The following is a 25744-nucleotide window of genomic DNA, read 5'->3' on the forward strand; positions in this document are numbered from 1 at the left end:
CCATCAATTTTAATAACTTTGCATTTGTTTTTGTCTATTTTTCAACTCTTTGTTTGTCATTTTATAAATTTGAAAAAAATGTTTTAGTTGGTCACGGGCTAACTGAAAATATACTGAATAATAAAAAAAATTCTTTAAGGTTGTAATTGTAGGAATCCAATGATGCCAGTCGGTTATAGTTAATTAGATATAAGATTTGTTCTGCCACATTTACACATTTCAAAATCAGGGGAAATTAAAATAGATAAAATGTTTTACATTTACTAGATAGGCCAGATATAAATAATAGGGATGTGCACCGGCCACTTTTCGTGTTTTGGGTTCTGATTACCTTAAGGTTTTGGGTTCTAATGGGTTTTGCCAAAACACCCCCCTCAAGGTTTTGGGTTTTGGGTTCTGATTTTTTTTTTTTTTTAAAGCATAAAAACAACTAAAATCCTGTTTTTTTTGTTTGTTTCCGCTCCTACGCTATTATTAACCTCAATAACATTCATTTCCACTCATTTCCAGTCTATTCTGAACACCTCACACCTCACAATATTGTTTTTAGTCCAAACGGTTGCACCGAGGTAGCTGGATGACTAAGCTAAGCGACACAAGTGGGCGGCACATACACGTGGCCCATCTAGGAGTGGCACTGCAGTGGCAGACAGGATGGAAGTTTGAAAAGCTAGGCCCCAAAGAGCACATAATGCCAAAAAAAAGAGGTGCAAGATGGAATTGTCCTTGGTATGTTGGTGAAATAGGACATGCGCACTTTAACAAACCAATCATTTCAGCGACAGGGCCTACCAAACTACTGTGGCTGAAATGATTGGTTTGTTTGGGCCCCCACACAAAAAAAGCTATTCATCTCTCCCTGTACAAAGTAAACTGGCTCTACTGAGGCAAGATGTTGTCCTCATCCTCATCCTCTGATTCCTCGCCCCCTTCAGTGTGTACTTCCTCATCCTCACACATTATCAATTTGTCCCCGCTGGACTCCACAATCACAGGTCCCTCTGTAGTCTCTGGAGGCCATTGCTGGTCTTCATTGAAGAATTGATAATTCATTTTGATGAACATCATCTTCTCAACATTTTGCGGAAGCAACCTCCTTCGCCGCTCACTGACCAGGTTCCCCGCTGCACTAAAAACTCTTTCGGAGTACACACTGGAGGGGGGACAACTCAGGTAAAATAGAGCCAGTTTGTACAAGGGCTTCCAAACTGCCTTTTTTTCCTGCCAGTACAAGTAAGGACTGTCTGACATGTCTACTTGGATGCTGTCAGCAAAGTAATCCTCCGCCATTTTTTCAATGGTGACCGAATCCAATGCAGCGACAGTAGACATGTCAGCAATCGTTGGCAGGTCCTTCAGTCCGGACCAGATTTTCTCTGCATCCCCGCCAGTGGGTCGTTTATGAAATCTCAGCTGTTTCCTCGCAGCCACAGGTGTGGAAGAAAATGAAGGAGGCGCTGTTGCCATGTCACGGTCCTCTTCAGATGACAATCTCCTGATCAGCAGGTCTTTGCACCGCTGTAGACTTGTGTCCGCCGGAAACAGAGACACAACATACGCTTTAAACCGAGGATCGAGCACGGTGGCCAGAATGTATTCCTCTGACTTTAAAAGAGTGACCACCCTCGGATCCTGGCAAAGCGTACGAAGGGCTACATCCACAAGAGCTACATGCTTGGTGTAATCGCAATGGCTTACCAGCTCCTCCCTCACTTTCTCCAGCTGCTTCTGCAACAGCCTGATCAGGGGAATCACCTGACTCAAGCTGGCAGTGTCGGAACTTACTTCTCGTGTGGCAAGTTCAAACGGCTGGAGAACCTTGCACAACACGTAAATCAGTCTCCACTGCGCTTGACTCAGGCGCATCCCCACTCCTTTGCCTATGTCGTAGGTGGCTGTGTAGGCTTGAATGGCCTTTTGCTGCTCCTCCATCCTCTGCAGAATATAGAGGGTGGAGTTCCAGCGCGTCACAACCTCTTGTTTGAGGTGATGGCAGGGCAGGTTCAGGCGGTTTTGATGCTGCTCCAGTCTTCGGTAGGCAGTAGCAGAATGCCGAAAGTGTCCCGCAATTTTGCGGGCCACCGCAAGCATATCCTGCACATCCCTGTCACTTTTCAGATAATGCTGCATCACCAAATTTATTGTGTGGGCAAAACATGGCACGTGCTGGAAATTGCCCATATGTAATGCCCGCACAATGTTACTGGCGTTGTCCGACACCACAAATCCCCAGGAGAGTGTAAGTGGGGTAAGCCACTGCAAAATTATTTCCCTCAGTTTCTCTAAGAGGTTGTCAGCGTTGTGCCTCTTACTGAAACCGGTGATACACAACGTTGCCTGCCTTGGAACGAGCAGGCGTTTCAGAGATGATGCTGCTGCTGCTGTTGCTGCGGAAGGCGATGCATCTACCCAGTGGGCTGTCACAGTCATATAGTCCTTGGTTTGCCCTGAACCACTTGTCCACATGTCTGTGGTTAAGTGAACAGTGGGTACAACCGCATTTTTCAGAGCACGGAGGACACTTTTTCGTACTTCTCTGTACATCCCGGGTATCGCCTGCCTAGTGAAGTGGAATCTAGACGGGATTTGGTACCGGGGACACAATACCTCCATCAACCGTCTAAATCGCACTCCACTGATGGCGGACACCGGACGCACGTCTAAAACCAACATAGCTGTCAAGCCCGCAGTTGTCCGGTTTGCAATAGGATGACTGCTGTCGTACTTCGTGCTCATGGCAAACGACTGTTGTACGGTCAATTGCTTTGTGAAAGACGTAGCGGTCTTACGACTTCCCCTTTGGGAAGATGACCGACTCCGAGCAGCAGCAGCGGCAGTAGTAGGCTTAGCGCTACAGGATCCTCCGGAAGAATCACGGATTGAAGAGGACTCAGTCATGCCGAAGATGTGGCCTGCAGGACTATCTCTGATCCAGATTGAGGAGGAAATTGACGAGGAGGGTGTTGCTGTTGTGGATACAACTGGACCAAGGGATTTAGGTGTCCCTGGACTGCTGATGGTCCTAGCCACAGTTCCTGACCTAAACACAGAATTATGAATGGTCTTCAGGTGACGTAGAAGGGAGGGTGTCCCTAGGTGGCCAAGATCCTTACCCCTGCTTATTACAACTTTACATAAGCTACATATGGCAATACAATTGTTGTCCGGATTGGGATAGAAATAATTCCAGACCGAAGAGGTGGATTTTTTGGTCTTCTGCCCAGGCATGACGATGGGCTTTTTCGTCCCATGGACAACAACTGTTTCCCCTCCTGGTGCCTGATTTAAGATAACCACATCAGCATCCTCCTCGTCAAGTTTCTCCTCAGCGCCAGCTACATCAATATCCTCCTCCTGGTGTACAACATTGACACCTTCATTATCCAAATCTGTAACTGCACTGTGGGTGATCCTTCCAGCATATGCAGAGGGCGTGCTGCAAATGGTGGAAGGAGCCACCTCTTCCCGTACAGTGATGGGAAGGTCAGGCTGCGCAACCACCAACACCCTTGGACTCGCTTTGGAGATATGTGATGCCATGTCTTTAGAAGGCAGAGTTGTTTGCTGTGTTGTTGACAGCTTAACGCTCTTAAATTTTTTAGAGGGGGGGGGGAGGAGGAGGAGGGCTTTGATCGTTGTGTGAAGCTGAACCACTAGTCATGAACATGGGCCAGGGCCTAAGCCGTTCCTTGCCACTCCGTGTCGTAAATGGCATATTGGCAAGTTTACGTTTCTCCTCAGATGATTTTAATTTCTTTTTTTTGATCATTTTAGTGACCTTTTGGCTTTTTGGATTTTAGATGCCCTCTACTATGAAATTGGGCATCGGCCTTGGCAGACGACGTTGATGGCATTTAATCGTCTGTCATGACTAGTGGCAACAGCTTCAGCATTAAGATGAAGTGGTTCTTGATCTTTCCCTACTTTATCCTCCAAATTTTTGTTCTCCATTATATGCAGCACAAGAGAGCGTACCCCTAAACCACACACACTCGGCAAAGCCTTTAAAAATTATATGCGGCACAGGAGAGTACCACTGGACTGGAGTTATACAGCAGTACCAATGGACTTATACTGCAGGATCAGTGAACGTAGTTATTATATTGCAGTACCAATGGACTTATACTGCAGGATCAGTGAACGTAGTTATTATATTGCAGTACCAATGGACTTATACTGCAGGATCAGTGAACTTCTATAGCAGTACCACTGTACTGGACACAGGACAGCACCACTGGAATAATGGCAGCACCACCACTGGACTGAGCAGGACAGAGCACAGGACACCACCACTGGACTGAGTAGGACAGAGTACAGGACAGCACCACTGGACTGAGCAGGACAGAGCACAGGACACCTCCACTGGACTGTGCAGGACAGAACCACAGGAATGAGCAGGACAGAGGACACCACTAACACACCCTCCCTCTTCCCTGATCAATGCCCGAGTGAAGATGGCGGCGGCAAGCGGGGAATATAAAGAATCCGAATCTCGCAAGATCCGACGGCAGGATTATGACGAAATGCCTCGTTTTGAGTTTTGCGATTGGCGGGAATACCCGAACAGTGCTCGGATCCGCACTGTTCGGGGGTGTTCGGATTTAGAAAATCCCAGCCCGCTCATCCATAATAAATAATGCTTCTATTTTGTTTAGATGTATGATAGAAATATTGTCCCTTTTATATTGTGGAATTGCTCCAAAGTGTTAAGTCTTGTTTCAATTTTTGTTCATGGAGTACAGCTTTCTACAAAAGGATTCTCCATTGATGTGAAAAGTAAATGCGAATAACCAGAGCTAGTGCTATAACCTTGGCTGAATACCGCTAAAGCAGGGAATAAAGAGCTTGCATCCACGAACCCAATCATGTGACAGCTGCATGTGATATTACTTGGTTTACAATGCAAACCCCAAAATCTCGGGTGACAATACATTGCGGAACCTTACCTCATTCTCTATAGCTACTGTATTTAATTAGTTGAATTTTGGTACATACCCCACTCTTTTATAGCTTCATATTATGGTGTAAATTAATTCAATTAGTCAACAGGAAGATAGTGTGTATTTTGTGTACTCTAGCGTAAGCAACATGGTGGAAAGGTGTTATCAGTAGTTAGGTATCAATAATAGTGTTGTGTATATCCTACCACGAATGTGCAAAATTTAATAACTGGCAGTAGCTGGAATTTGCTCCCTCAAGCTTAGATATAAAGAGTTCAGATGATAACAGAAGTATATGAACATATTACAGAAAACAGTAGAAGACAACTGATTGTTGGCCGTAATATATGGCTTACATACACTCTGGAATTTACCCAGACAACTAAGTGCATCAATGTAGTAATAAGAATGATTATTGGGATCTTTAAATAGAAAGTAAAGGTATTTTATTTAAATTAAAGCAGTTGTATTTATCTCCTAAAATAAGCTAAATTGACAGTGTTTTCTTCTATGTTAGGACTAGCATGGATTGTATGTATGGGAGGCTGCTCCCTATGATTTTATAGTATGCACGTCATCTTCAGATCTGTTGTGTCAAGCAGACATTTTACATGACGCACACCATAAATTATGAAAATCGTTATCAGATTGTGTGCCCCACTGCATCATTTTCTTCTTTCAGTTCTCATCAAAGTATCCAGCAGTCCTGAGGTGATGTTGCTTTTTTTTTTTTCTTGTTTCAAAATTTGAACCACATGTAACAATTACTAAATTTAGGGTAGTGCATCAAATTATCCTGCTTTTTTGCTGCTGAGATTATTGTGGAAAAACAAATGCTTTGTTGCATTACTCCTAGTTTTACTGTCTTTTTCTTTTAACACTGACTATATACCCCCTTAGCTTGATTAAAGAAAATATAAAATGCATTCTTGAGCAGAGAAGCCAGTTTCAGAGTTCGTCATTTTATCAAAATCCTTATTTCAAGACTATGAAAATTTTAATTATGTTGTTTGTTTTCAGTCTTGCAATCACTGGAGATTATGTTGTGGGTAAAGGGCTGCTTCCAGAAATGGTTCTTTTATCATCATCTTCTTTGTTTCTAGACTTTTAACTTTTTTTTTTTTATTTGTTTTTTTATTTATATGCACAAAAACTATAGAGCATTACCGGGTCAATGTTGGAGCTGTACAATTTAAATCCGTTGACCTATGATAGTGCCAGTAGCATGCTCTCCTTAGCTGAGTAGGGGATAGGAGTTGCCTTCACTTTAGATACCCCTTTGTGCCTGATTTTTGTTCACCCTCCCGTAGGATGTAAGCTCATTTGAGCAGGGCCCTCTTCCCTCCTGTTCTTCTGCTCCGTCCTTACTGCATTAGCCTGCCTGGAGCCTCTGAAGTTTTGGTGTTTATTGTTCAGTAATGTCTTACCATGTATAGTCTACTGTTTGTGCAATGTACGGTGCTGCGGAACCCTTGTGGCGCCTAACAAATAAAGGATAATAATAATACCTGTTTAATTAAAATTTGTTTAAAAAAAGTCTCTATTGGTCTTTTATGTTTTAAAATAGAATAAAATGCTACAAAGGTGAACTCACTGTATGTAATTATGAGGCTACAGCTTTGTCCATCTAATGTAAAAAAAAAGCCATTTACTTTATGAAATCATTAAAATGACTGAGAATGATCTACTTGTAATTATTTTATGTTGGGTTCAGGGGAGCAGCAAAAAGCCTGAAGTTTAATCTTTGCTTCCTAGAGGGCTAAATACTGCTGCATGTCTGTTTGTCATATCCAAGTGGTCTTTTGTAGATAAAACAGTATTTTTACTTTTTGCAAAAAAAAATCCCACTAAAATAAAACATGTTAACAAGATTATGTACTAAAAATCCTTGTAGTTACTGTTAATAAAGACATTTTGTCTGTTTTGACAGTATGATCTATCTATAATGTTTAAATTGCCTACATATTAAATTCTGTGGTATACATTTTTTTTGTTAGACCTTTCATTGCAATTGAGTAAAATGATTTTGATAAGTGAAATGCGCTGAACCTTTGCCAAACTTGGCTCTATAACACTTTTTTCAAGTTGCAAAATTTTCATAAATTATTTCATGATGAAGACACAGATGTAAAGCAAAATGAATCGGGTCATTAGCTGATAATGCTATAAAGTAGGATTATTGACTATTCTTTCTAGAATTGTGGATAATTGCTCCATTCCGCATTTCTAGCATCGCTGCCATACTCTGAATTCTGTTTTCGACACAAATTTTGAATGCCACTCGGTTGTTGACTCTTATTTTATTCTTTTATTTTGTCTGATACACGTCCTGCTACCATTCTAGTGTTAAATGTGTTGTCTGATACACGCTCAACACATTTAACACTTTTCTAGCTTCTACATTTAAATTGTTATTTTGACACATAACCATACAAATGGACTTTCTCCATTGCTTTTTATGCTGTAGAAAGATTAGGCACAAACATAATGAGAAATAGCCCACTGCTTGCCCAATAAAACAAGCGTAATTCCATGTCTAAGGAATGATCGTTTCAAATGTTTGAGGGGATTATATATGAAATCAGGTGCAAAAAAGGCTTTCTTTTTCTGAAGTGCACTAGAAAATCGTTTGCTAGAGGTTACACTAACTTTTCATATCTATCCCACATTGCTTGGTAGAGCCTAAAAAAATCTTCTGTATTTGTCCATAATACTTTGGTATCTGGGACACTATTTCACTGGAGTCTTTAGAAAAGCATTTATGCCACGTAATATAGTACAGAGCAACATATATTTTGTGTTGTTGAATATTTTTTACAAATGGTAAACTCAGATCCTATTTTTCTTTAAACACAACTGTTTCATAAATGTTTGCTAAAAGCTCTATGCTGTGCATTTCCCTTGTCCAAAGCGAAATTAAGTGTTACTTACACAACGCCAGACACTGCAGACTGAATGGCACATTTCTAAAAAAAAAAAAAAAAGACACATTGAGTGGGACGGGATATACATCATAATGATCTTCCTTGCCTCAGACTTATATTTTAAATAATGCCCTTTGACATGAAGTGTGAAGCCTTGTCAGTTTAGGAAATGCTAATTGCACAATAATACAGCCCCCAAAAGTCCAGATAGAATGATAGTAACTATACTGGTTATATTTATCCTATAAGCCAACTATATTTCAGTTGAGGAATACAAGACATGCCTCTAATATGAGGTTAGGACTAGCCATTTATATGAGTGGGTCATAGATTCACTGGAATTGTGCAATAGCACTGAAATACCCATATTTGGATGGATACAAATGTGCATAATAAAGCAATAAGTTATATTAGAATCCCAACAAAATGGATATCTACATTTCCCACATAACGTATTTTGATGTACACTGAAGGGTCTGATTTAGTTTTTTTGGGGGTTTTTTTTTAAATCTTTTTATTGATTATTTTTCTCAGATACAAATACAACAAATCAGTAAGGACATTTCTGTTACATCTTCCAATGTTTTCGGAAATAATTAAGATATTCATGACATTTTGGCATTAAAGATTAACATCAAATAGTAATAACATCTGAACAATTGTGTTATTTAAGATTTATGAAAACATTTTAGATCATGTATATCTGCATATGTGGATGTAACTGAACAATACGAGCTTCTATCAGAAAATAAAAACAATTGAAGTGAAATTAAATAAAATGAGGGGGGGTAGTTGTTCCTTTAGTAAGCTATAAGGCATAGGGTATTAGTCAGACATTTCTCCAATTAAAGAAAATTTGCGACTTCAGAATTTTTCGGAGGTTCCAGTTGTCCTTCTAAGTATTTATTCATTCTCTCCCTAACTTAATTGCCTAAGTAGATACCAGGTAGTGTATTCAAACAGTTTAAAGATGTTCTGCTGGACAGGTGTTTCTAGTGATTCGATATATATGTCACATTTTTTCTGGAACCTCAGACCACCTTTTTCTATTTGATTTCGTTTTTAATTCACTATTTTCTTTTCTGTATACACACTATTCATTGTTTTTAATATTTCGCTAACATTTGATCTCTGGAATAAAGGCGCATCTTGCCAGGTAATGAGAATATTAATGCTGATCATTCATACGAAATTTTATTTTTAAAAATACAGATTAGTTGACTGGAGTGCCTTGTGTCTATATACTTAGACCACACTCTGGTATTTCTGTCCATAAGCCCCCAAAAACCGAATACTTTATAACAATATATGGATTTTTGCAAGCCTCCCTTTTTAATTCATAAACACAGTGGAAAATAAATACTTCTACTGCTTCAAGGAGTTAAAATTCTGTTTCTTTCTTTATTCTTTGCACAACAGCAATGCACATTATGATGTTCTATTGACATTCTGTGATGCTCCTAGTGACTGGGCTGTTAGAATACTGACATATGGGCAATTGCACATCTAAGCATTGAAAACAGGGCAGCCAGTGTGTTTCTGTACCCGCTGGGAGCTCAACTGCCAAGACGGCAGAAAAAGTCATTCTTTGAAAAACAAGCACGGCTCCAATCCAACTCTTACTGGAAGGAACTAATCTTATTTTTACAGTACCAGTGCTGAATTGCTATTTTGTTTTCAGCAACGCCTCTTATTTCCAGTACGGTGCCAGTCAACCAGACTCTCAAGAAAGTTTGTTTTAAAGACTAACATAATGTATATAAGGACATACATATAAATGTGGTAATCTTGATATGTTTATGCTGTGTTGTTACCTACTACATGGGATATACACTATTTACAGGTGTACATACATCGTTTAATATATAGGATTTGAATGTTGTTACAGTTTATACAATTTGTACATCAGTGTTAAATCCAGTATAATCAGTTTATATCTTTATATCTTTTCCTTTAAATACTGTTCATATTTCAAGAAGTGGTGAGCGGAATTTTAGGGTCAACCATGTTTTTTTTTTATATATAGTCAAATCCCCATATTACATTTTCACAGGGTTCAGGAAAATTGGAGTAAAATCCAGGATTTGTCAAAATGATGGCAAAGTCTAAAAACACTAAAATCTTCAAATCTATAAGGAGTAAAAAAGTTTTATTTGCAATTGACCACATTGGGTGTTTTGGTTTTGCATGTAAACTGTACATGGTGGACATTAATGGCCTCATTTAGAGTTAGGACCAAAGTAATAAAAAAAAAGGAGCAAATTTGCTCCCAGGCAAAGATGTAGCAATGCAAGCAGTGTGAATGCATTTATTTTATGTTTTGTTGCATGCATTGAAACTACTGGTTACTTTTGCATGTAGCACACAAATTCTTGACCTCTATTTTTACACTGCAATTTAGAGTTGAGCTATAATACACCCCATCCCACTTCTATATTTGTCCAATATGGCTTTATCAATGTGTGAATTCGCTTTGAACGCTAAATGAACCTCCAAATGTTAATTTCAGGAAAAATAATAAATGTGTCAATATATTATATGGCAAACAAGTTATGTATAATATTTTGCAACATTTGCATTACTAAAACTAGTTATTGATTTCAATCTCTAAATCGGCAATGCTACACATTAGTAAGTAGACACATTTGTAATGATGTATCAGCTACTCCTATAGAAAGTTTGGGTTTTATTAGATCACAAAATAAATTAATGTGTCAATATGGTGCTCTATCAGGTTCTTATAAATGGCAGCCATGCTGTTCCTTTTTTCTAGTAGAGAGAATGTTAGTGACCCTGACACAGAGAGGTGAGGTCCCATTCTGAACAAGTAATCAGGACACACATTTAGGGTGGAATTGGGAGAAGTCTGAGCACTGTGAAAATGAAAATAATTATTTTAATACTTTACGTGCTGCAGTCCTTATCACATTAGTTTTAACATAAAGCTCTACTACAATGAATACTAATTAATATTAGTACAGTTTATCCTCTTAATACATTGAGAAATCTCTGACCTGATTAGCATCTCTTCACGACATAACAAATAAATTGTCAATAAATTAGTTTCAGTGGGTAATAATGAGGTGAAACCTACTGCAATAAATACAACACAGCTCCTTTTCCTTCGTATAAAGGAAAACAACATGATATTTTACTGAATAGTAAGAAATCCTTGGTGATTTGATACGTTGTCCTTGGACAGTTAAATGTTTAGTTCATCACTAAATAGAGAGTTAAGCCCACTCAGCAATGCAGGCAATAACTGGTTAATTACTCTCATTGTCCAGTTTAAAATGTCAATAGTAATCTTGCTGTTCCTAGCTTGTCCCTATTGGCTACTGTTGGAATATCTACAGATATGTATATACTAAGGAATTTTACCTGGCTAGGATGTAATGAGCTTTACTACAATTATTTAAAAAAATATATATTTTATTTAAGGATTTCAAAAAGTACAAGCAAAAGTTATTGTTATCACAAGAGGTTACAATAGAAGAAACGGTAACAAAGGGTCAAGAGGTTGCAACATAAATCTAGATACAATATTTGCTTAAAGTTGTAGCAATTAGAGGAACACCACAGTAAAGGACAATATGTAACGCACTGTGAAAAGGGTGGGGTGGAGTGTTAAGCCAGAGGTTAGGGGATGTAAATATTAGCGGGATGTTAATTGTCTACTCAGTGCCCGGAACTGAAGTGCTGTGATAGTTGTACCATTGATCCAAATATTGGGGATTTTTTTTATTATGATCTGCCAGCTAGTGATGTATTCCATGTTTGATATAAATCAAATGTGGTTAATTATTTCTTGCTGGAGGGACTGGTTTTTTTTTTGGTTTTTTTTTAGTTAGGTGCTATTTGGAGCTTAGATGCACAGCACATACGTGTGATGAGTTTATCAGTGCATTTCTCAATATGTGGTATGGGTGCACATAAAAGAAAAGTTGGGAAGGGTGAGACTGAGAGTTAGCCCTGTTACATTGGTAATCCGTGCAGAGATGCCATTCCAAAAAAGTGCTATGAGTGGACAAAACCACTGGATATGTATAGAGCTGCCACTCTGTTAACACTGCTTCCAGCACTGACATGATGATTGGGGTAAATACAATGAAGTCTGAGTATATCTTGTAAGAATTTTCTCTTACTGCTACACTAATGTAGCATTTTGCTAACCTAGTGTTAGCCTTTTCCCATACCTCTTCTGCCAGGGGGCTCCAATATCTGCTTCCCAAGCTGCCTGTAGGTGTCCAATGTTGCTATTTCCAGAGTCAGTCTCGTGTGGAACAATAGAGAGATGGCAGTCCTGATGTTGGACAAATAGGCGCAGATTTGCTCAATTTGGGATAGCTTTCTAAATGCAGCTGCTTTGAGGCTAGAGTGGACAAAGTGAAGTATTTAAAAAAAAATAAAAAATTGGGGGAAGGAGTGTCTCACTTCGATCTCAGTAATTGAGATTGGGACAAAGTCTCCTGAAATGTGGTAAAAACAAGTTATGCCACCTGCCATTGAGTCAGCTGCTATCTCTTGATTTGGTCTTGGTTGAAAAGGAGGATGATCCCAAATTTGGGACAGTGGAGAGGGAAGGAAGTTCTGACAGGTGGAGATTTCTGTTGACTTGGTCCCAGATGCTAAAGGTTAGGTGCTTTACTACAATTTTGAGTGTGTAGTAGTGAGTCGTCTAATTTGACCACCTATCTGGTTCGGGTGATGTCCAAATTTAGTTGAGTTGGTTGCTGTCTCCTGGTATGGGTAGTCTTGTTCCTGCAAGTTTCTGTTCGTGAAATCTTGGCTTCTTTATGACATATTTCTCAATTGTCACTGAAATGTCTCCTGACATCTAGGTATCTTGCCGTCGCTTGATTTACTCCCTCATCCCCCTATTGTAACCTTTTCTCAATCTCGCAGTTTTGCTCTCTGCTGGGTGCATTTCTAAGTTGCGGTCTCTCTCTCTCTCTGTCTGTCTGTGTGTGTTAAATCTCTACGTTTCACTCACATTATGTCACGTCTCTTTCTTTGACTGACCCTCTTTACTTGCTAGAAACTTCCTCCTACAATGCTTTACCTGTCACTTTACTACCTCTTCCTCTTCTATATCTGAATTTCTTTACTTTTTATAGTCTTTCTCTGTTACCTCACTGTCTGCTATTTCTCTTTCTAACTAAATATTTTCATTTCCTCTAATCTTTTCCTCCTGTTACCTTACTGGCTGTTACTTTTTTTTTTCTGAAAATTAAATTTATTACACTCTTGATTCACTCCACTCTCTCTCACACTTTCTTGTTCCTCTCTGCTGGCTCTTACTCTAGCTGTTTCTCTCCCTTTATCAAAGGTGTCCACCTTCACTGATGACTGTCTCTGTCATTCATAAAAAAGGCTCCTCCACGAGCCTTAATCAGGAAGTCCTGTCCATGTGCACACCCCTGTTTGTGAGTGACCAGCCGAGGACTTCACTGGCCATGTGGTGCATCTGTACTTGAATATATGTGGACAAACTCAATCCTCTTCTCTCTTGATTTAATGCCAACTGTCTGCTATAATAATTAAAGGCACAGTCACATTTCTACATTTTATTTATTTGTAAATATGTTTTGTGACGGGCACCCTTCTGGTGATGCACACACAGACAACTTCTTGCGGTATAAGCAGTACTTTTATTGTTCAATCACAATAAAATAACATACACTTGCGTCAGGATGACACCAGGCAACCTAACATTGACTACACTAGAGTTCATTTCCCTGTCTGGTAACCAGCCACTGTCTGGCATCTGTCACCCAGCATAGTTGCACAATACAGGGTTTTTATATTTCAGACTCCTCCCATAGCCTTAGCTTGATAGACAAGTTACACTCCCATCTTGCCTTTAAAAGGGAAATTCTCTGCAAGTGTTCTGTAATTGTTCTGCACTGCAAACAAACCCTGACAGCTTTGCCGTCAGCGGTGGAAAAGAACCTTTCAACGCATGTAAGTTAAATCACACTTTATACTTTTACTTTGTCACACATGTCTTACATCTGTATACCTTAACCTAGATGCACTGCTATACATGTCTGTAACTCAGTCTGCAGTCTTTACTTGCAGACAGTCAGCTGAATAGCTGATTCTTCTCTTAGAGGCCTGTGGTAAACCACTCCATTTGTCACAATATATATGTGTGTGTGTGTGTGTGTGTGTGTGTGTGTGTGTGTGTTAATTGACAGTTCTATATTATACCACTGATCAACATTTTACAATTAAAACATTTTGAATATAGGCTATAATTACTATAACTCTATTCACTTATTTACTGGTAATATTTTTTGTAAGACACTTCAAGAGAAATTGATACTATGGAGTGAATTCCGTTGTAAATAAATTCACACGAGGTGTCTCCAGAACGGCAATGAAACACCTCGCTCAAATTTATTTTTATTTTTTTTACAGTAATAATGCTCATTTTTGTTTGCAGCCCATAGAGGTGCAAGCAAAAATGAGCGTTACTTTTTACCGTAGTAACTGTAAAAATGCGCGGCTGCGATGTTCTAAGGAACATTGGCCCATTTGAATCTGCCCCTATGTGTTGCATGCAAACAGCTTGAAGTGAAAAATCAGGTAATAATGTGTTATAGCAATATTATGTAGCAAAAAAATAAATTAAAGAAGAAGAAAGGCGCTGAGCCTAGAGGTCTTTCCATAGCACACAAAGGTCCTTTCATGACAAATATTCTGAGCAGTCACTCTGGGTCTTGGGCATTGTTTCTTTAGCTTTGGGCATAGAGCATTTTAGAAAATGTTTTCTATGGTTTAAACTTGGCATTGGGGTTTGTTCACATCCAAAATATTCACTCTCTAATTTAAGAGAACGGACCCAGACAGAACATGAATGGGAAAATGCTTCAAGGCATAGACAGAACATGAATGGGAAAATGCTTCAAGGCATAATGTCTTCATCACATGGAAGACCTTCCCTGCACTGTGCTGTTTGTAACATTTACTAGAGAATAAAAGCTTCCTTCATCTGTCACACCTGAAGGACAAACCTTTCTCAAAGGTATTGGCTTTCTCATTATAAAAGGAAAGCAGACAATATGAGCATCTATGTTTTAAATGTCATTCTGTAACAGGAGAGTGGCATAGAGACAAAACGATCTTGCCTAGGTGATGGTAATAAAGATCACATACCTAAATTGAACGTTGATCTAAGCAAGCGATATCCTTTGTATATACGCAATAAGTTGCGCAATAGGTTAAATTTGAACTTTTTATGCACAGCTTGCAGGTCATTTACCGTAAGGTGACACCCTGCTAGCGTAGCAGGAACCTATTTGCTGGAACATCCATAACTGTTCTCTAACAGATGGAGAGCCCCAGATTGCCTCTTATCGAAGATGTGCTTACAATGTAACATGCATCTAATAAATATTAGTACAAACCTTGAAGCTAATTGCTAGGACCAAATAATGAACAGCATATGGTTCAATATTCTAAATGAACATGCAGTGCTAATCTCATGAAAGGTTGTTGGGGTAAAACGCAAAGTGATTGTTTTAAAGTAATAATAATAAAAAAAAAAATGTGTAAAAGTGAAACCTAGGTAACAAAACTTAAAGGTTTGTTTAATATTTTAAGAGCTTGTAGATGGAGAGGATTTCCGAATATACAAATGTGTAAGTTTTCAACGATTTGTGAAAGTCAGATATTCCGTTGCCAAGTACAACACTGATGCAAATTAATTAATAAATGAAAATGTATATAATGCAAAATGTCTGGATGCTCTGGTAAGACAAACTAACAACTAAATTATGACTTATCGTACTGATGGGCTAATAGGCTAAAATTCTAATGACCATTTAATAATTATTTATAACTAACTACTTGCAAGGGTACTTTCCGGTTTAACCCAAACAATGCTATTCATTTTTTGCTCTAAACTTTGTGTAAAATGTATGTGTCACTATATTCTATTCATTCAGATCATAGCGAATATCCTAGATGTGGGACTTTAATCACACACAATATTTGTAGCTTCCTTACAATCACTTGCTCGCAGATATTGATATACATTCATACAATACAAATAGATAATTATATACACTTAATATATATGTTAATATAAAATTGTGGCACACATATCATGGTATTTTCATCAGTTTTCCGTTACTTTGAATTGTTTACCTGTTTTATATTTGTGTATAAATACCTTAAGTGAGTGTGTATCCCCAAATCCATTTCAATTCCAAATTAATTTCTTATTGCTCACATTATCTCACAAACACCATTGAATACATTTTCCAAGTACAACTGCACAGTACTACCACATTTCTCATTAAATAGCATAGCTACTAAACTACACATGCAATCTCATTAACACCGTATGCAATTATATACGTCTATATTACCTATACATGCTATCTGACAAGCACAAGTCTCCATATGCTAACTCACAACACAATATTACGCACAGTACCGGAACAATTTCTATCTCGGACAGCACTTTAAATATCGCTGCTTCAAGTATGTAGAACAACAAACTCCAAAATCTCCGATATATACTATATATACACTACATGTGCAAAATTATGTGGACACCCGATTATCACATGTGCTGGTAGAACATTTTATTTCAAAACCATGCATGTTAATATGCAGTTGCCCCCCCCCCCTTCTGATGTTGGACAGTAAGCCTCGCATTCGGCCTGTCAAGCTCTTCCATGCCAAAACTCCGCCCAGAAACCAATTTTTTTATGGACCTCGCGTTGTGAAGGGTAGCATTGTCATGCTGAAACATGAAATGGGTTTCCCCCAAATTAAAAACAAGCTTATTAGCGAAATGCTAAAATGAAATGAATTAGTGAACCCACGTGAGAACAGACTGTTAAAAATAGCAGTTACACCTGTTGTGCCAGACCGCTGCAGATATAAATATGTGATGTATTTTAGTTGTTATAATATATATATCTCTCTGAACTCCTATAATTTAAGTTATGATAAATGCATCAAAAGGGTAATATATTCTGATTGCTGTTTTATGGGCTGCAAGTGTATTAAAGTAATTCTATTGTTTTCAAATAAGCATTGCCCAAGCGATTGTATTGTGTTTCCAAAGCACAAAGTAATTTATTTTAGCAGATGTAAAATTTAGCAGTTCAATACATAATTCATACATAATACAGTACAGCCAATACCAAAAGATACATACATACATACCGCTGTGCTCGCTTGTGCTAGCTGCATTCCCACTGGTACCAGTGAACAGTACTTCACTCCAGAATACTGTGGTCAGAAAAGACTGAGGCCAGTGCCAGTGAGAGCTGTATTATATACAGTCAGTGTTACAGTGAAAACAATGCAGATGATGTGGCTTGCTTCTATTGGTCCAGGTATCAGGACGGTCCAGAATGCTGCAGGTTATAGGCCAGTTCAAACCAAAATATCCAAAGGTGGGCGTCATCTCTCCAGGTGTTGTGCTCTGACTTTCCCGCCAAGAATCCAGTTACAACTAGTCTATTAGCATTTTATAGTCAGTATTTCTTTAAACATTTATTCCCTAACATCGCTAACTAGAGTATGCAATGTGCGATCTTTTCGGCGATGCAACCGGACAACTGCTGATGAATAGGGGATTAAAATGATACCAGACATGACACATTTCATGTAACCTGGACCTTGAACAACACTAAAGTGTACATATAATCATAATATATAAACTAATAATAAACTAAATACTATCTGCTCACAAATCACTGTGGAATGGAATCAATATAAATATGAAATATATAAATAACTAAATGTTGTAGTGTGAGTGTGTGCGTGCGTATTTTACCATGTGATCGCACCATGCGTGGCATACTGAGTGCAATTGCACGATAAAACAATATTAACCAATATACTTTCGTTCATCCAATTATACAACTTCGACAAGTGCTAGAATAGGCTACTTCCTTAAGCCCAACACCAAATAATGTATCAGCTTATCAGTGGGCAACACTTACATTTAACTCTCAACATATGGTAATGTAGTGCTACTCTTTTAATTTGATAGCACTTATATGGGTGCTTGCCCTATTTTATTGCTCAGGGGAAACAAACCTTAAGGGAGTAGCTTATCATAGCACTTACAGCCCATAAAACAGCAATCAGAATATATTACCCTTTATAGCCCTGTTCACATCTTATTTTGATTTATTTATCATAACTTATAATATATATCTCTCTGAACTCCTATAATTCAACAACTAAAGCATATCTCACATTTATATCTGCAGTGGTGTGGGATAGAAGATGTAACTGCTATTTTTAACAGTCTGTTCTCACATAGGTTCAGTAATTCATTCCATTTTAGTATTTCACTAATAAACTTGTTTTAGAAGGTATATTACTCATTTATCAATATGTTTTAATGCATATCTGTAAAGGTTTTATATTCTTAAATTATCCAGAGAGCGCCCCTGTTACACATTTTCTTTCTCCTTCCTTAGTATGACAGTGTGTAATCAAAGTGCAGAGAAACCTTTTGTTTACACTTCTATTAGAGGTCTGTGGGAGGTACCCTGTGCAGGACGTTGATATATAAATAGAGGGTGTACAGAAAAATTGTTGAGTCCAAATGCATTCATATATACATTCATTCATATTATCTTATCTTGAATCCTATAGTATTGCATTGTAATAACACTTAAATATAAATATTGTGCAAAATGTGTTTTCAATAATTTATGCATTCTATTTAAACAGTCATAATATAAATCACATGGAGGTTGATTTCAAAACTCCTGTTTTAATGGCATAGCTGTAACAAAAATATTAGTCCTAAACATCCACTTCTGTTCTCTGCAGTTTAGCTCAGTTGTTGCTGAGAACACTAAATTTTACAGTTGAGAGACTGAATACAGCTGTCAATTACAATTAGCTAGTAGTTTCCATGTTTCTTAGAAATGGCAAGGTATTGATGATTAAGTATATGATTAATCTCCTCAATCATAATGTGCTGTTTTCTATTCCTTCTCTTTTAATTAAAGATATTGTAGGTCAACCACTCCCAAAAAACAACAACGAAACAAAGGAATCTAAGCGAAAAGAAAATGAATTTGTATTGCAGCCCTCTAAATCTGTGTTCAGATGAAAAATGTATCCTCACTGATGAGCCCTAACAAGTTTAAACCTGTCTGAATGAATGTAGAAATTCTGTTTTAGTACTAGACTGTACTTTGAAAACCTATTTATTAACATACTAGTGTAAAGGGCTGGCCTTCACATTTATTAATCTCCCAAAATGTTCAAAATGGCTCCAAAATTAATTAATATTTGTATTGATGCACATTCTCTATCTTTCTAGGTGAAGCTAGTTTGACACCTGAAGACTTTGCCAAGGCTCAGAAATACTGCAAATATGCTGGTAGTGCTTTACAATATGAGGATGTGAACACAGCAGTGCAGAACCTCCAGAAAGCATTGATGCTGCTCACTACTGGCAGAGAATGATGATGCTGCTGTGGGCATGTTCTCTTCCTGGGCTTCAAAAACACAACTCTATCCAGTGATTCCACATGACTCAAAATGTTCTTGTTTTGTTGAACCAATGATGATTTAACTTTCAATCCACCAGTTGCATTATCAAAACATGTTCTTATTTTTCATAATTCCAGATATCACTTGAGGAGGCTGGCACATTAAAGAAAAGAAGCTTTGCTATGTTTACATGTGTCATTGGTAATTATTTTATAGGTTCTGTAAAATAAATATACATGTTCGATCTGTTGTAGCATGAAATCTGATTTCAGTTATCACAATAAGAAACTAAAGTAACTGCATGATTTCCCCCTAACCCTAAATAGTACACTGCGCAATGAATGCATTACTTTTAAAACACAGTGTTTGTTGATATCTGGGTGTACATACACCATGTGATACTGGAATATAGCACATGTTATTTACAGCAGCCAATGACTTTCCAACAATAAACGGGATACTAGCCATGGATGGGTACATTTAAGGTAACCTGTAGATCTTATTATATTTTTTTCTCCCACCCAAATGTTTATTTTATATGCCACAAAATAACACCCATGGTTAAAAAAAAAAATAGAAAGGTAAGGTGTTCTCGGACATCCAAGAAGCATCATTATACCCAAAGGCAGGAATTTCCCAAACCTAGTTTTTATCACTGAATAATATATAATTCATTCTATACCAGTTGTCTTACATTTTGTTTAATATATCTTTTGACAATATTACGGTCAATCTCTTCAGTTTGAAAAACAGAAATTTAATTGTAGTTCTAAGCAACACAGGAATATACCTAATAATGTAAATTGTTTTATTGGGAGAAAAATACAAAGTTAAGATCACAGCTGTTAAGTACCTTCCGCTATGGAGCAGTTGTAGGAAAGTTAAAACCAACAAATACACAACTAAATTTGGGGGGGGGGGGGGGAATGCACCACGCTCATTTAAATGACCCCTTTTGTGCCAATGCCTGTGCTTTTGCAGTATTTGGACACTATTGCTTAGGTGATGTCAATCAAGATCACATATCTATATTGAACGTTGAATCTAAGCAAGCAATATCCCTTGCACATAGACAATAAGAAAACAATTTAATTTGATGTAGTTTACTGTAAAGTGAGAACTACTAGCATACTAGTGAGAGAGTTTCATAACAGATGGAGAACCACATGCTGCCTAACCCTTATCTAAGATCAGCTTACTTAATAAGGTAACCTGCATCCAATAAGGACATAAGTGGGGGAGAATTGGAGAGTAAAAAATACAAACGTATGATCACAGATGTTGGCAACTTTCCAAAAACTACGTCACTGAGGACTTGAGAGCCAGCATGTATTTAGTTTGCTTTTTTTTAAGTAGTATAACAGTAAAAAAAACAAAACACTGAATTCATAAATGTAAGGTCACCTTTTGGGCTTATGCTTGTTCTTTTGCAGCATTGGAACAGGATTTGAGAATTGTGTACAATTAGGTACTTTTGGAATGGAATAAAGTTTTATAGCAGTTGATATGATTTGTAACTGAGGGTGGATGATTGGCCTTTTACTAACTAGAGACATAAATACCATTGTGTTTCAACTCTCTTATGGTTGGTGTGACAATGAGATTTTTCCCCCTACTTGAACTGATATTTTTTGCATTTGTCTGAGGCCTTTTTTCTGATTGTGTCTCTGTTGATGACAAAGAAAGTTATACAATGTTAGAGTTAAATGGTTTCTGAAAATGGAACAGCTCGTTGTTGGCTTTAAAATGCATGTATCTTTTAGATTTGCTTAAGAATAAACTAAGGTTAAGTAATTAAACATATGGCATTGTCCGTGTCTTTGTATTATTTATAATCTTAAAGCAGTAATCCATACTTGCCAACTCTTGGCATTAGCTTTCCGGGAGGTCCGAGGGGTAGGGGAACGTGTGCGGGGCCAATGACGCGAAAATTACGTCACTAAGCCCCGCCCCCTCACATTACCTTACCAAGCTGCTGGGATCCGGGAAGTTGTCCTGCTCTCCCGGGAGTCCAGGAGGTCTCCCAGAAATTCGGAAGTCTCCCGGACATTCCGGGAGAGTAGGCAACTATGCAGTAATCCCACATAGTAGTTTGGTTTTTCTTTTCTCAAATTTTTCTTATCTGTCCTTGTACAAATCTCATTATCAATCTATTGGAAGTTTGCAAAATATGACTGCCATTTACACAAAGGCTCACAACTCTCAGCTTGTCATGTGAAGGTGGGGGGGGGGGGATTTTGCACAGAGGAAGTTCCAAAACACCTCTGCTCACTGCATCATGTGCTATGTGATTGTGGTACATGACACCCCAGAATTAAAAAATCATTAATGACAGCCCAAGGAAAGAAACCAAGGAAAAATTGTAAATATGAACATTTTTTATAGCCTGCCGCAGTAACTAAAAAAAAAACAAAACTAATTTTTTAATGCGATTGCAGCTTTCACTTAATTTATTGATAAGTAATAGATATATATTGGGCAGTATCACTATAAACTCTATTTATTTTACAACAAATGAAGATTTGGAAACCATTATCATTCACCTATTTATCAGAGTATATTGTCTAAAAAGTGTTGCACTATTTTATTTTTTTCTTGTATGCTACCTTTGGGAACATCTATTGGAAATAGAAGACAAATATCTTCAACACATCGAACATATTTAAGTATTTTACTACATTTGTATTCTTCATTGTCATTTTTTTGGTATATTTTATAAGCGGTTAGGACAGCATCTATATTTCCTTTACTTCATTTTATATCTGTATTTATTCTAAAGTAGTGTATCATTTATTTAAAATATCTGGACTGCACTGAATAGAGGATTGCTATAGGAACTTTATTTATTTTTTGAGTTTATCTGTAGAACTTTACATTATAATTTGATCAACATCATTGGTCCATTAGAGGTTTGGTTCATTGGTGGTGGGGTGCTCTGCTTAAATATAAGTATAAGCATTATTCTACTGTAAACATCTGCTCTGTAAATCAGTTTAGCGATTATAGCATCTTGATTGACACTCATTGGTTTGTGATGCTAGACATGCAGATCAGAATACAAGTAAACCGAACATATCAACAAGGATGCTCAGTGTTTAACAAGTATGTTTGTTGATTTTCCCATAACACTTTGCCCATTTCAGGGTAAATGCTGCAAAAGTAAATAGTGATTTGTACTGGCAGTTTGAATAACTTAACATGGGCAATGACATGGGGGAAAGTAGTAACTCTGTGTATGAGGCTTCATAGATCACAGATAACCATCTAGAAGCTTGATGACCACTTAAATAATTCCAAGTACATGTTACTTGAAAAGTAATGGAGATAATCCTGGGTTTTGTATTCTAAGAAATATTTGTTAAGAATATGGGAAATATGACAAAAAATAGATAAATGAATTGTAGCCATTAAGTACATAGGTTATTTCTTTACTCCAGTCTTTACATTTTTCTGTGTTATTAGACCTGTAGTTGGAGCTGCCATTTTGAGACTGCATCTGCCTCGTTTTGGCCAATTTTAAACTATTTCATACATTACTATAATACTAACACCGGCACCAGGTCCGTGAAAATCTCATGAATGGAATCTTGTACATAATTTAATAATTATTGTGAATTTTACACACATGCTTCTTTCATAAAAGAACATGTGCTGTTTTACATCTTATTTAACGTGTTTTTTAAATTACGCACTGCAAAATAATTCCTCTCCCTATTCCGAAGGCGCAACTCAATAAAATAGCAGTCTCAATACAAAAGAACACTTTGTACTGTTCCACAGATCCATATTTAAATGTGCTCATATTTTACATAACGTTCAAAAATGTAAATTTCTTGTACTAGTACCAGGCAAATTTCCTTCACTTATTCTCAGAACAGGGCCAGCATGCTGCACTATCCATAAAAGGCATTTTCTAACGGGTCTATATCTTTAGAAGCAATATTACTTGACACTTATCATATCTCATGATACTAAACCTTTGTTTTTATTCTCAGCATATTTTTAATATGTTTGCAAACTATCCCTGGGTTTGACGTGCGATGAGCAACAATTATCTCATATATAGCGCCAACATATTGCGCAGTGATGTACAATCACTGGAAACCATGATTAACAAAAAAATGAAACAGAAGGCAAGAATGCGCTGCTCATTACAGTTAATATTCTAAAGGAGATGAGTAGGGCCATAATGTGTAGTGCAGCTGCCTAGGGTGCAAGGCAGATGGAGGTACAACGCCTGCCTGCTACATGCAGCCTCCCAGACGTTAAGCCCCATGATACACACTGCAGGACTGTCATTTCTCAGTGTGAGGGAGCCAGCACAATGAGGAAGGCACTCGGCTCCCTGCTGACTGCAGCGTCACTGACGTCCAAACGTGATATCAGGACACTGCATAGAGGAGCCCACGTGGAAACAAGAAGAATCCGTAAGAAAACGGAACAAGGCGATAACAGAGTAAGAAGATTGCAGAGCAAAGAGAAGCAGGAAGAGGATGATGCAGAGATAAAAGAAGCTGAGAAACACTAAGGGGCACATTTATCATCACTCGCAAAATATGAAAAATAGTTTTCAATCCTTATCGCATTGATAAGGATTGAACTATTTCTCATATTTATTAAAAAAGCAACACAGGAACAGCAGTTCCGAGAAACTGCTGTTCCTGTGAAGTAGAAATCATACCACAGCTGCTTCGTTCCCGATGCAGTATGTGGTCAACGGCGGTCCTGTTCTTACTCCAGTGTGCATGCGCCGAGTGAAACCCTCGGGCATGCGCACAAACATCTCTGTTCTCTATCGGCAATTATAGTTTACAGAGAGAGTGAATGACAGGGAGGGATCATGTGATCCCTCCACACATGCGCTGTCCAGCTCTGCTCGTCGGAGCAGAGCTGACAGCACTGAAACTTTTCATTTATGATAATGTACGCCAGCTTCAGCTTTTTTTATTTATTTATTTATTTTATTTATATTTTTTTATTTATTTTTATTTATTTATTTTTGTTCATTTCATATATATACCATGTACATCACTCATTAATATTTATGCAACCAGATCTATTTATATATATTTTTCTATTTTTTTCTATATATGTTCAAACAAGCTCTTTTTTGTTTTGCAACTAGTGCACTATTGTTTTCTTTTGTTGTTTTTTTCCATCATGCCTGTTGGATTGTTGTGCAATCACCAGTACTCATATTTATTCGCTAATTACTTAATTACTCTATTGCCTCTTGGCTGATTGGCACATCCGGATCTCTTTTAAAACTGGCTAGGAAGACCAGTTGGACATTACTATCCCTGAGGAAGCCCACTGGCCATTGCCACCGGGCGAAACGCGTTAGAGACTGTCCCTCAACTCTGTTTTATTTAACTTACTAGCATGCTAGCTGAGCAAGTCTACACACTGAACAGTCACTGGAATCCCCGTCTGAGCGAGTCCCGTCTTAGCCGGCATACACGGAAAGAACACAGCAGCAATCACCAACTAGTTTCGATCCTAATCACTGGATCTTTCTCAAGGTGATTAGGATCGGCGTGTAGACTTGCTCATTTAGAACTGTGCAGCTATTGGGACGTTACTGTTCACCTGTGGATAATTATCTGTGCACACGATCTACCCGCTGGGATGGCTTACATGTGAAATGCTGACCACTCATTACTCCGCGGTATTAACATGTATGTTTTTATTAAATAAATGTTTTTAACTACAACCTAAAAGGTATACCTCTTTCTTCCATATATTTACTGAGAAACTTTGGAGAAGAAAGGAGGAGCGGAGATTAATACTCTGAAGTGCCAATTTTAAAGAATCTACATTGTAAGTAGATTGGATTGTGGGATATCCCACATCATATATCAACTTGGAATAATAATTTTGTTACCTATGGTGAAATATTGATTGAAAGCAACAATAGGATCGGATATTTTTTATATATCATTTGGACTCAGAGATACACATCATTGTATTTTACAGTGTTACACTATTGTATATTCTTTTTCTTTTCATATGGTCTGATTGTCAACGTGAAAACTTGTGTATGATCATCTGAAGGGAATCGAATTTCACATCAACAACAATAAGTATATTCATTACTGTTTTTTTCAATATCTACTCAATTTTGTCTTGTTTGGGAAACTACAGCGCAAAAAAGTGATTTATACATTTTTTCTATCTGTTATTTATACCTAGGTGTCCGGTTGCAACTCACTGATTTGCAGAAGTGGTTTATGTAGCGCTGTAAGGGTATTACACACTCTATTACAATTAAAGTAAGAGCAATAATGATTTGGAAGCGATGGAAGCATTGCTCACACACCTTTCGGGCGTTCCTGGTGAAAATCAGGGGTGCATTAGACTCAGACTTCCTTGTACAGTAGCGCTAATACCGGC

At 37.7% G+C, this 25744-nt stretch overlaps 1 protein-coding gene across 1 annotated transcript in view; it reads left to right on the forward strand.

Annotated features, from left to right (window-relative positions):
- The window catches only part of VTA1 (vesicle trafficking 1), a 207857-nt gene extending 186703 nt beyond the window's left edge, over positions 1-21154 (forward strand). Inside the window, exon 8 of the mRNA XM_075203567.1 lies at positions 19179-21154. Within this exon, the coding sequence (XP_075059668.1) occupies positions 19179-19324 (146 nt within the window). The 3' untranslated portion in view covers positions 19325-21154. The remainder of the gene's footprint in view (positions 1-19178) is intronic.
- Positions 21155-25744: the final 4590 nt, after the last annotated feature.

The sequence above is a fragment of the Mixophyes fleayi genome, chromosome 3 (genome assembly GCF_038048845.1).
Source record: "Mixophyes fleayi isolate aMixFle1 chromosome 3, aMixFle1.hap1, whole genome shotgun sequence".
In the NCBI taxonomy this organism is placed as follows: Eukaryota; Metazoa; Chordata; class Amphibia; order Anura; family Limnodynastidae; genus Mixophyes; species Mixophyes fleayi.